Below are 12741 nucleotides of genomic sequence, written 5' to 3'. Positions count from 1 at the left end.
AATCTTTGAATCTGTTTGAAGCCAGGATTTAAAAAAATTGTACAATTAGTTAGATAAAATAACAAATTTGCTTTCTACAACTTAACCTTTAATTGTCAACTAGTTTCAATACACTGTATCATTTTCAAGGCTAGTGGTACAAAGCTCATGCTTTTTATGCTATGTTTTTGTACCATCAGACTTGAAAATGATACAGAGTATTGAAACTTATCAACGAATAAAGGTTACACTTCCTTACTTCCAATATGGAGAGGTTTCACAAAGTAAAGCCTGAAGTTATTAGTTAAATAAAGGTTAAGTTGTAGAAAGCAGTGTTGTTATTTTTCCTATCTTAAAAAGGAATTCTGCAAGGTTAGGGCCTCAACAATACTGCACAAATTATACGATGCTTGTGCCTTATGTATTTCCTCTCTCCTCCTCAATGATATATTTTAGGCGAGGATGATTGGAACATCTTAGTTTTGTGGCTTGGTTTTATTCAATTCCAAGGTAAGAGCTACTTGATGTGAAATATCAATGGCAATGGTTGCTGATTATATGCCAAATATTCACGTGCTTTGAGGGAGGTGATGTGAGGAGGGGATTCTTACGGAGGTTAGCCTTTGAGGGTTAGGATGGAGGGAGTCCGTGTGGGAAGGGGATTTGTTAAAAACTGAATGTTTGGGAAGTGAGGGAGGGGAAGGAAGAGAATGGGATTTTTAGATAGAATGAAATGGAGTATGGCTTATTGCAATTTAAAGAGGGAAGTCCAAGTTGGGGAGATAAGTGGTCTGATTTACAAAATGCTCCATGGAATATTTATGGCACTGATGACATGTAAAAATATTGGCGTACGTTTGAGGAGGGGATCATATTGAGCCCATGTTTCCGCACTGTAAAGCACTACACTCCAGATAAGACTCTTCAATAGATTTTTCTTTAAACTCTTTCGTAAGTATCCTCTCATCAGCTCTTTCCTGTTCATGTTTGGAATTGGAAATGAGCTGTCATATGTTTGGTGTGGACTTCCCAATCCCTGGTTAGTTAATGCATTGCATATTTCTCTTTTCTGTTGGTGCAGTTTGTTCGGCAGACGGACAATGAGAAGCGTGCGAGGCTGTTGCAGTTTGTCACGGGCACGTGCCGAGTTCCTGTGGGAGGTTTTGCTGAACTAATGGGTGAGTATGATGCTGGTCTGAATGGTGTGGATGTCCAGCAGAGTAGGTGATATCTTTGTTTTCATGAAGTTACAAGAATTGGTAGTACACTACAATCTCTGAAATCCGGCCTTGTGATAATCCAACTCATCTGATAATCCCAGTGGTATAGTCTTTTTTTAACTAAGAAACTTTGTATGAATCAATTAGAGATCAAAAAATCGAAATACTGTCAGAAATGCATCGCGTTTGGTCTCATTTTTTATTTTTGAATCTCATGCATGTCATCCAAATGCCGAAAGCTATCGAGACAATTTCAGGCCGAGAAAGTCTCTCACCTAGCATTTGTCCTCTAGAAACGGAGAATTGAAGCAGGCAGGACGAAAAAGGTCAGTGGGTGAGATGGGGTTGAGATGAAATACGTTGCCATAGTTCTCATGTAACTTGATATTTTCCTTTGAAGATAATGATTTATGGTCTGGATGGTCTCGGAAAGGAAAAGAAAACATCAGAGGCACAGGCTGATGGATGCCCGAAGGTGGTTTTTTGAAATACGTGATGTACATAGTTACTTTCTACGTGGTAATTATCATGCGAAAAAACCAACTGTGCGAAATTGTGCATTTTGAGCGACTCCGTGAAAGTTAAAGTTACCGTGGCTAGTCCCGGTTTACTTAAACAATTGGTAATTATCCTACGGTGCTGAGATTCCCCTGAGGTTGTTCAATCTTTTGGGAAGAGTTACACTATGTGCCACTCGTATTTTGTAGGGATGAGTCGATTCCACTTTTTTTCGATTCCGATTCCAATTCCTTCAAATCGATTCCCGATTCTCGATTCCGATTCCATCGATTCTTACTCCTTCTAACAGGTGGGATTTTGATTTATCTGTAGCATTGCTGTCATTAAAATTTAAGAATTGAATAGAATAAAATAACTCGGGATGGACGGATCTAGGATTTTTGGAGCCAGATCTTTCGAATCAGATATTTTCGAATCCAAATGCATTTTCAAATTCCTGCAATTAAACAAAGTCATTATTCAAGTTTATTCTGGGTACATACAATCAATGGAATCCTTTTTAGATTTTCATACACATATTAATATTTTTATAAATTAAAATTTATTTTATGGGCTTTCAAGTTGTTTTTTTTAAATATCTTTACATACTCAGGGCCTAAACTGTTACGCTTGGGTTTGGAAATGAAAATAGGAAAAATCTTAGGATGAACCACTGACCAGTGGCGTAGTGAGAGGACCCCCAAAATATAAAAACACAATTACTTTCCTTCATAAAAGGATTCCTTCATAAAAGGAAACAAAATATTTAAAAATCATGAATTTACAAAAATGAAAAATGAAAAAAATGAATCTTTGGAAAATAAGGTTTTTTCTATTATGAAGGGTGTTAAAATTAGTTTGAAACCCTCTCATTTGTACCCTGTTGTTTAAAAATTTTCCCCCCTGGTTTTGGACCCCCTTAACTAAATTCCTGGCTACCCCCCTGCCATCGCCAGAATTCAAATTTTCCTCACGCACGTTTCCCCCGAATTTTACTTTCTCATCGCATACGGACTTGTGTTTCATCCGAAAATGCTTCAGTATGGTGAGGTGGATTTAGCACATCCTCGCGATAATTTACGCCACAGTGCACGCACACGGCATTCATTGGTTCTCCTTATCTCAATGGAAATGTTTATACACAATGAAAGACATTTTTATCGGAGTATCATTAAATTGAATTGCAACTGCGCAATTAGCAACACAATTAACAGTATGTAAAACGGCATTATCGTCACGTGCGACGAGGTGCTCGACCGCTCAGCATGAGGAAGGAGTGGGCAGCAGAAGCGTGTAAAGGAGAGGTGGAGGGGAAGGAGCAGTGGCGTAGCCAGGACTTTCAATCGTGGGGGGGGGGGGATCCAAAACCAGGGGGGAAAATAAAAAAAAAAAACCGGGCACTAAATAATGGGTTTTAAACTAATTTTAACACTTTTTAAAGCGCGCTCCCTCCCCTCCGTATTTAAAGCTACGAGCAAAGGAGCAAGGGAAGAACACGTCCGATCTTGCATGTGACGTCGTTGCCTTTAAAGCGAAGGGGCGAAGGCGCAGCAATGTGATATATGCAGTTTGCGTTGCCTGAGTTTCCAGTCCGTTTCGTCTTGTTTGAATGCGCTTATGCTACGCTTGTTTCTTCCGAAATTGTGCTGTTTGGACTATGTTGAATATTAGTAGTAGCTTTATTTTAGCTATAAATCTTTGTGTCAATCAATTAGAGCTCAAAAAACTTAAATGCTGTCAGATATACGTCGCGTTAGGTCTAATTGTTTTTAGAACCTCGTGCGTGTCATACAATTGCTGAAAGATATCGAGATATCTTCGAGCTCAGAAGGTGACTCACGTAGCATTTGACCTCCAGAAACTCGGGGAATTGAACCTGGTAGACCGAAAAAGGTCAGTTGGTGAAATGGGGTAGGGATGAAACACGTTTCCATTGTTCCCCTGTAACTTGATATTTTCCTGTGGAGTCTCGGAAAGGAAAAAAACAGCAGAGGCATTGGCTGATGGAGGGCCGAGTGTAGTTCCGTTAGGCCCCTTGTACACACACTGATTTTGGACGGCCGGTAAAATATTGGCCGATATTTTACCGGCGAAGCGATGCTTGCACACACGCCGGATTTTTACCGGTCAAATGATACGTTGCTATGTTTTTGAGCCGGCGCCGGCGATCCACAGTGACAATGGCCGGCAGCTAACCGGCATTTTGCCTGTGCCGGCGTGTGGTCAGTACGTGTGCAAGCTCCAATGCTCTCCCATTGTTCACTATTGGAATGTGGACGGCCGATATTTTACCGGCCGCCCAAAATCGGTGTGTGTGCAAGGGGCCTTAAATCTACGACGTGGTTATTATCCTACGGCGCTGAGATTGCCCCGATTGTTGTTCAATCTCTTGGGAAAGCTCATGCCATTTGCCTGTCGTGTTTTGCCTTAAAATTTTCCACGGCTGCAATTCTATTGCAATACTCCTGTGAGAGCTTTCAAACAAAATTGTTCGTGAGTAGGACAAGCAACGTAGAGCGATGGCGTATGCAAAGAGAGGATCGGAACTCTTTCTACTCCCTCTTATAACGCCGCAGTCATCAAAATTTCCTCTTTCAAATAGTACTGAAAGAGGACATTTCGATAACTGTCGAAATTCCAGGCGTACGTCTGCAACACCGCACGATAGGATAAATAAATGTAGGAAAATTTTTTTCTTTATAGCTTCGATCCTCATAATAGGGGAGCGCCTCTTACACGTGTGCGCCTCTTACACACGCTTATACGGTATTTCGGTCTGTTATACTTTAAAATTGGTGGTCCAGAATTCTCCGAATGTGATTCATAATCGCAATAATTTGATTTGCCGTGACCAGCGGTTAATAAAAGAACGGAAAACGCATGTATTGCTGCACTGAATTGTTGAGGCCTTTACTTTGTAGAATTCCATTATGTGGTTGGAAGGAAATTACTTTGCTTTTCTACAAAACACACACTTTATTGCCGACTAGTTTCGGTTACACTGTACCATTTTCAAGACTAGTGATACACATTAGAATTTGCCGGGATATATACTATGTGGTTGGGTGATTGGAGGGGAAGGGGAGAGGGGAGGTAAGTGACGGGAAGGGGGAAGGTGGGAAGAGATAGGGGAAAAAACCAGAGGTAGTTACAGAGGGGAGCGTGGGTTGGCGTCACAAGGATTTTTTGGCGTGTAATAGTGGAATGTCTAGGAGGGGGGAGTGGAAAGGGAAAAGGTGGTCATTAGCAATGGGTTCTTTCCTCTTTACAATTTTTAAAATTTCCAGCTGTTCTCTGATGTCCAGCTGTGTTCCTTTCTTGACTCGGTGCAGTAATTCCGGGGTAAAATCCACTTGGTGGCCTTCCTCCCGAAGATGGGTAGCGAATTGGGACTAGTCGGCAATATAGTGTGTGTTTTGTAGAAAAGCAAAGTAATTTCCTTCCAACCGCATGTATTGCTTCCCGATCCCATGGTTTCCAATTTTTTTTTCTCTGAGAGTTGCTCATGAACACGTGCTATTTCAGGGTTCGTCGGTTTGTCGCTCTTGCCGACATTTTCATGTTTCCGAGGCCTCTTAGGCATGTTCGTCGCAGCACCCCTGTGCCGGGCGTACAGTGAGTCCTCGTTTAACGTCACTTACCGTTCCTGAAAAATGTGACGATAAACGAAAAGACGTTAATCGAAGCATAATATCCCATAAAAAACAATGTAAAAAGTTAATATCGGCTCCTAGACCTCACAATTCCTACGCGAAAAAATTTTAGCGTATCATATCTGGGGCATTTTTTAATGATGGGAATGCCAAACTATGGCTAAAATACGAGTTCCTGTCTTCATCGACGACAATAGCAGCAGTTACGTAAATCCTTCTCCATTTTTGTATCTTCCCGCAATTGCTTTTCGGCTTCCCAGACACTACAGACAGTGATCTGGAGAACCGGCCCTACGTTTGCTATGAGAATTTCTTTTCGGACCGGTCTGGAGCGAAATGCAAATGGTAGAAATGAACGAGGGCGGGCAAACTGGGATTATGAAATTGAAGAGATGGTTTTTATTGCGAATTGAGGCGGGCGGGCGTCGCCTGGGCATCATATCGCTGAAACATCGTCGCAGTAACATGAACCAAAATTATTGTGAACATTGTTCTCTTGGGCATTTTCGTGGAAATGTCTCTGATGCTTAAATTCACTAAAACCGTAATCGCAATTAACAATATACACACCGTTTTACACTTTGTGTAGAATGACCGTATTACCGCCCACGAAACAAACAACCTGCAACGCCTGCCACTTCGCTTTTTTTCTCGCGCGAAATTTAAAAGACGTTATTGCGAAGCTAAGGGGCGATAAACGAATGACGATCTCAAAATTTTCGTGACGTTATCGTGAAATGACGTTAAACGGGGTGACGTAGAACAAGGACTCACTGTATCCTACGTGTGGGCAAGGCAGACACCGCTTAGGTGTATGGCAGCCTTTATGCCCCAAACTTATAGTCTATGCTCAAAACACGTATCTTCCAGGAATCGGTGGAATCGGAATCGACTTTAGGCGAGCAATTCTCGATTCCGGTTCTGTGCCCGAGAATCGGTGGAATCGAGAATCAACATTTGGAATCGACTCATCCCTAGTATTTTGCCTTAAAATTTTCCATGGCTGAAATTCTTGTTGCATAACTCCTACGAAACCTTCCAAACGAAATGGTTCATGATTAAATAATTCCTGGTGTGTAGGTCAAATTGATTCATGAGTAAGAGGACAAGTATGGCAGAACAGCGGTGCAAGCAAAGAGAGGATCAGCAGAACTCTTTCCACTCCCTCGAATGGGACATCGTTGCATTCATTGAAGCATTAGTTTAAAATTTCCAATCCAGATCCGATGTCTGCAGTGAATTAGGATCCAAAGTATCCGATGAAGGGCAATATCCACGGATATTTGGATCCGAGGTGTCCGATCATCCCTAGTCAATACATTAAACACCCTACTCTAATATTGCGCTATTTTGATGTTTGATAAGTATTGATTAATATTGCATTCACCAAAACTGGACTAATGTCATGTAAGTATTTTAAAGCTTCCAATTATTGTGTTGGACTACGTATAACTTTAAAGCCTCTATGGAGCCAATTTAATTTCAGCTTTGAAGTGACATCATTTTTAACTTTTCAAGCCTACCTAATGGTGGTTAGAGATATTATTATCTTATTAATTTGCAAGTGCTATATTCATTGAATTTGACACAAAAGCTCACACTGTGACGCAAACTCTTTTGAATGCAACTTAATTATCTGCTTTGAGGAAAAAATTGCAACATGTGGCGTCCCAGTAGTTTCTCACCTAATTAAAGTAACATAATAAGTAAGTTAATCAAAGTAACATCTTTAGTAGAAGGTGGTTTGATTTTAGTTTACATTTAGGAATGTGAATGTTATATTGATTTGTCTTTTCCTCCGTTTGCTAGTAAAGGAAAAACTGTTTTTTTTTTGTACTTACATTATCACGTATGTTGTGGTGATTTGTTTGCAGGGAGCAACGGGCCCCAACGTTTTTGTGTCGAGAAGGTCGGCAAGGAGACGTGGCTTCCAAGGTCGCACACTTGCTTCAATCGTCTTGATTTACCTCCATACAAGAGCTATGACCAGCTGGTTGAAAAGTTAAATTATGCCATTGAAGAGACGGAGGGCTTTGGACAAGAGTAGGTGGTTTTTTTTTTGCAGCCGAAGACGTGTGACGTGGCCGTGTGCATTCTAAAGAATTGGCATAGTTGCCCATCATGTGATAGATATTTGGGAAAATGAGTCACGTGTACCCCTTGGAGGTAATACTGTGTGCGTGTGAGTAATAATGGCTTGAAATTAATTACATACTATATCATCCACCAGAAGGGAAGAATATCATGTCAGGGCAGATGCTTTCTTAGGGGTGATACCAAAGCTGTGGTCAGAAATTCACTGCAAAGGTCAGTTAATAAAAAAAATATCAATCCGTAGGAGGGTAAGAGGTGTATTACTTGCCCTGGTAAACATTTGGGCTTGGTAGTATCTTGCTAAGGTATGTAAGTTATGGAACAAGAGAGGAAAATTTATATTTTTACCTGGTTTTTGTAGGAAATTTTAGTCTGGGAGGTTATATTATGGTGTTCTTAAAGGGTTTTGAAGAATCATTCATACTATTGGGAAATTATGATTTTTTGGAATAATCTTTTTCCCAGTTTGTCTTTTGGCATCTCCAGTAGTCATTGACTTGAGGTGATAAATCCCTTCTGTTCTAATTTTAGAATTGTTTCTTTTGCCTGCATCTCGTTATTTGTGGTGAAGAATGTGTGTCACTGCGGTCAATGAAGGGTTTTTTGTTATTACGTTCCCAAATCCAATAGAATGTGGAATTTAGTTTAGATCGGAGGAGATATATTTTTTGTGACTGTTAACATGAGTGGTTGATTGTAAATTGCGTGTAGTTTTTAAGTGAATCCAATTGGAAAGAAAAGACGGGAGAGACACGGGTGACGATCATCTCACCATAGCTTTGCCTGCCGCTGCATTCGTGACAGCCCTGTGTCTTTTTAGTTTTTAAGCTTGTTTTAATGCACACCTCGGCCACTGCTTGATTACAAAGACGACGATGCTCCAACAGTTCCGAGTCAGAGACGGAACTGAGCCACTGTTCTGTGCGTGTACTGATTAATGAGTCTGTAGTCTCACGGTTTGGCTGTGGTTGTTATTTGTGCTGAGAAGCCCTGCTATGCCCCCTCTAGTCTATTCTCCTCCTCTCTGACTCAACTTTCCCTAGCTGTTCTACTCTATTAGATCTGATAGATATTATTATTTTAAATTCTTGGGGATTAAAAATATAGTGTTTATTTTCTTGATATTTATGAGCTTGAGCTTTTATGGTAATCTATACTATATAAGGATAGATGTATATTTTGTTACTTTCTACTACTCTCTATCTTTTGTATAATTCCTTCTTTCAATGCTTTCAAATTATTGGCAAATTGTATAGACAGTTATTTTTATCCCGAGTCATTTTGTGATAAATGGCTTTTGGTAGTCTAATCCTTCCCTTGAGTGCAGGAAAAAAGGCATCCTTGAATGTGATAATAAATTTTAAGCACAGATCCTTAAGTAAAAATATGATGATATGTGTATGTAGGTACGTATGTAATATCTTTTCCAGTGGTTAACTCTTGAGATTGTATCAGTCCAAAACACGTGAGCGTTGTGCTTGCGTTGTTTGCAGCGACTTGTAAGCCTCCCAGTGATGTGTGCTTGAAACTACGGGTTGTGTGATTGGGTCGTGCAGCAGATTGTGTGATTGGCGTGAACGTTGTATGGAGATTTGTGATGAATGGTTTTTTACAGAGTGAATGTTTCATTAGAGTGGGACGATTTGGCCACAGGAAGACTGACAGTGATTTTTGAAATTTGATTACTAGTGTGAAAGACAGTTTGGATTGAATGTTTTGAGCCGGTGAAAAAGTTGTACTGAACAATAATAATAATAATAATATTCCGAGTTTTAAAAATGAGTGTGATGAATGTGAATCCTTGATGATGTTTCTGGAGGACTCCCTATCCTATCTGTCTGTCTTTTTTTAACTGATATGCTTTGTTATACATACTACACGAATTTTTTTTTTCCTTGACTGGTTTCAATGTATTAGGTGTCATCGTCTTGGGGGTAACAAGTTTGGAGCTTAAAGAAGTGTTGCAACTGTTAGCATACCTGACCCTCGATCAGAAGATCTGGGTTGAAATCCTGGCCAAAGGAAATGATTTTAAAAATTGCAATTGTCACTCTGGTGTATGCTTAGAGAAGTCTTACGTAATGCACAAGAGTGATTTTATATCAATGGCTGAACGCATTAAAGGAGGGACACACTCTTTAAACCTCTTCTGAATATGAGTCCTACTTTTTTTTGAGCCCATGAGAAGAAGTCTGAAATTAGGCTGAAATCAGGTCTAAGACAAGACAGTAAAAGAATGGAGTCTGCTGAAGGTCATAGCCACGAGACAGAACTCAGCCGATAGGGCTTTTGAAAAACTCACGTGACCATATCGATTGACTGAATGTGTTCAGAGATCTAATCTCTACCTCTTGAATAATTGTACTTTATATATATTTGGTGAGGCTTTAGTGATTTAAAGGTATGCTATCATCTTGAAATTTTCAGAACATTAAAGTAGATCTAGGCCCAAATTGGACGTTTCTCAAGTATGAAAAAATTGCATCTAAGAAAACAGTGAGGTAAAAGTTACAAAACTGAGATAGAGCAAAATGTTGAATATGGTCTACTTTTCTGTGAATTATGCATCAACAATAACTATGGTTGAGCAGGAGGTGTGATGACATATGGTGGTAAAATTTCACATTATACAAGCATTATGGGTTAATGAGGCGGAAGCTTGTTGATTCACTTAAACAGGCACAGTGGTGTGGGTGAATTGTTCTGCGTAATTATGCATCTCGGGTTTCCGCGGAGTGACTATCAACTCTAATTTTTCGGGTTACACTGCATCCAGATAAGCCGTTGACAACCATTTTGCCAGTGATCCTCTTGGGGTCTTAAGGTCGAGGGTTCTACTCTGCATTTTTCTTTGTTGTGATATAGCTCTGCCTTGCTATCTTTTTGTCTATCTGTTTGCTGATTGGTTTCCTTTTCTTCTGTGACTGGTGGAGTGGATAACCCATCTATCGGTTCATGTTGTTCTGGGTTTTTGTGATCTCAATTGTTCCTCTTAATAGCATTTCTCTTTATTTATAGTTTTATAATTTGTGGCCGTGTCCACTCAAAGCATGCTCTGCAGTCATGGAGAGGATGAAATGCCTTATCTCGGTGGCTTTCTTGTGCTCTTGTGGCTTTTTAAATCTCTGCCTTTCTCTCAATGTAATTGCCGCCATATGAACATGGCACATTTAATGAGCCTTCTTGAAGGTCTTACAGGATTTTCTGCTTCGGTCCTGGAAGTAAGTCTACTGTCTTCGATGTACTTCTATATTCAGTGACGACGTCATTTTTACTGAGAATTCTGGATTGTCTCTCCTAAGTGTCGGTGACATAAGGCATTATGAGAAGTGTGCTTTGGCTTTGTGGTGACTGTGATTCACAGACTTTTCCATGGCTGTACAGTCTTTCCTCTCTTTTATCTTGTTTCTGCTGACCCCAAAAATGGAGAATCAACATCCACGTAATTGCCTAGTGACCACTGTGCTACTGAAGTTCTCGCCTCTCGGGGTATTGTGGCCCACCTTTTTTGCTCTCACATTGACTGCCAGCCATTCATCGTGCTGCCCTTTGATTTGCAATGGACAGCTGAAGGATTATATTTAAATTTATTTTTCCATTAGATGAATGGTTTAATATTTTAGAAATTGTCTACTCCTAGATTTTGACCATCAGGGCGTGCATGAAAGTAAAATGCCTGGAAACAGCATCATTCAACACTTTTCTAAAATTTATAAGATCTGTGCTTGGATGGGTTTTGAAGGATTGTAATATGAAGGTTTAGAAGAGGAGGCCAATTACGAGGATTTTATTTGATCATTTTTCAACACCATTTTTTCAAGCTGGTGAAATGAAAACTAATTGAAAGATGATGGAAATCTTTTCAATAGTACGTATAGGAATTGCGTGGGGTGGAGAATGGGCAGGCACCCCTCCCCCCCTCAACATTCCACTGCTGCGTTGTCACTCCCGTGCCCTAGTTTGCTAAGTGAGACTGAGACTCCTCTCCTGCTCCAAACTTGCCAATCTCTTGAAATCACAGCTATTGTGTTGAAACCAGTCGGGAACGAAATAATATTTGTGGAGTATTGCAGAGGATGTGATGGTGACAAAACTCTGCTACATAAGGGCCAAGGTTGTTTGTGAAATTCTTAGTATGAACCTAGTGCAGTTGTCCCTCTTAATTGCGTTTATTTCCCATCACGTTGAATCCTGCCTTTATGGTGATCTCTTATGCTGGAGTCCAGTGTGAAGACGTGGTCGGTGGGCATTGTATGGTGCATCAAAACCATTGTACACTTATGTATATATTAAATATCCAAAGACATTGTAGATAAATGATTAAATTTTAAATGATAATTAGTCTGGACATTTTCTTCCTGCAAGCGTCGTGGTATTAGAGTTTCTCATTTTAAAGTTTCCAGGAATGAGGTGAAGTAGAGCTTATCGTGAATAAATTATTTTTCAATCTTCAAATCATTTATCCTTACATATTTGTTGAATCCTATGCAGTAAACACTTATGGGAAAATTCTTAAGGGTTATAATTGGACTGATTGACAATAAATTGGGAAAATTTGAAAGTAATTATATTGTTTCCAATTATTCTCTGAACAAGGAATCACTAGAATTAGGTCAACGACTAAGTGCTGCTTTAAATTTTTCTCACATTAGTTATTAAAATCTTCATTGTGTTGCCCAGTTCTGTTTTGAAAAATACCTTAAGTATATTTTTGAGAGGAGATGTGGGTGAAGCGATTGGATTTTAAATGTGGTGTAAAGTAATTGAATGATAAATGCACCTGTTTAAATTTCCTTTGAAATCCTCGGGAAATGCTGATGTTTTTTGACCAGAACCACCTATTACTTGAGATTTCCAATTGAGAGAATTAAGATTATACTGCACTACTGTCTGTAAAACAAAAGCAAGACACCTGAGTTTGAGGAGCTCTATCATCTAAACAAGGTAATCAATTTCAATGCAACAAAAAGCATATGAAAGAGAATTAAGTTCTACGTTGGATCATTTACTAAAAAAAAATTTCCACTCCACAGTATTTCCTCTACTTAATTTTTTCTAAAAAAAGAACCAGTTTTTTGTGCGTGAAATCATGTTGCCCAACTTTGAGCGCTTGGTATTCCTGTAGTTTTTGTTCCAATTACTTGTAATTTTGATATGAGAAAGCCAGATCTATTATTGACAATTTTCAGAAAACAAATTGTTTATACGACAAAAATTGATGAATTTGTTGTAAACAATGCAAATCTCTGCTAACTTCGAAACCAATTGGTCAATTGAAAATTAGGACCTCTTCACAT

The 12741-nt window shown here is 39.5% G+C and overlaps 1 protein-coding gene across 3 annotated transcripts in view; it reads left to right on the top strand.

Annotated features, from left to right (window-relative positions):
* LOC124169710 (E3 ubiquitin-protein ligase Su(dx)) overlaps nt 1-11785 on the top strand; it is a 50239-nt gene extending 38454 nt beyond the window's left edge. For all 3 annotated transcript variants that reach the window (XM_046548397.1, XM_046548399.1, XM_046548398.1), the window contains 2 exons: nt 1061-1157; nt 7225-11785. In XM_046548397.1, the coding sequence (XP_046404353.1) occupies nt 1061-1157; nt 7225-7397 (270 nt within the window). In that variant the 3' untranslated portion in view covers nt 7398-11785. The remainder of the gene's footprint in view (nt 1-1060; nt 1158-7224) is intronic.
* Nucleotides 11786-12741: the final 956 nt, after the last annotated feature.

The sequence above is a fragment of the Ischnura elegans genome, chromosome 12, assembly GCF_921293095.1.
Source record: "Ischnura elegans chromosome 12, ioIscEleg1.1, whole genome shotgun sequence".
In the NCBI taxonomy this organism is placed as follows: Eukaryota; Metazoa; Arthropoda; class Insecta; order Odonata; family Coenagrionidae; genus Ischnura; species Ischnura elegans.
Note: the sequence above shows the minus strand (reverse complement) of the source record. Positions and strands in the feature narration are given on the sequence as shown.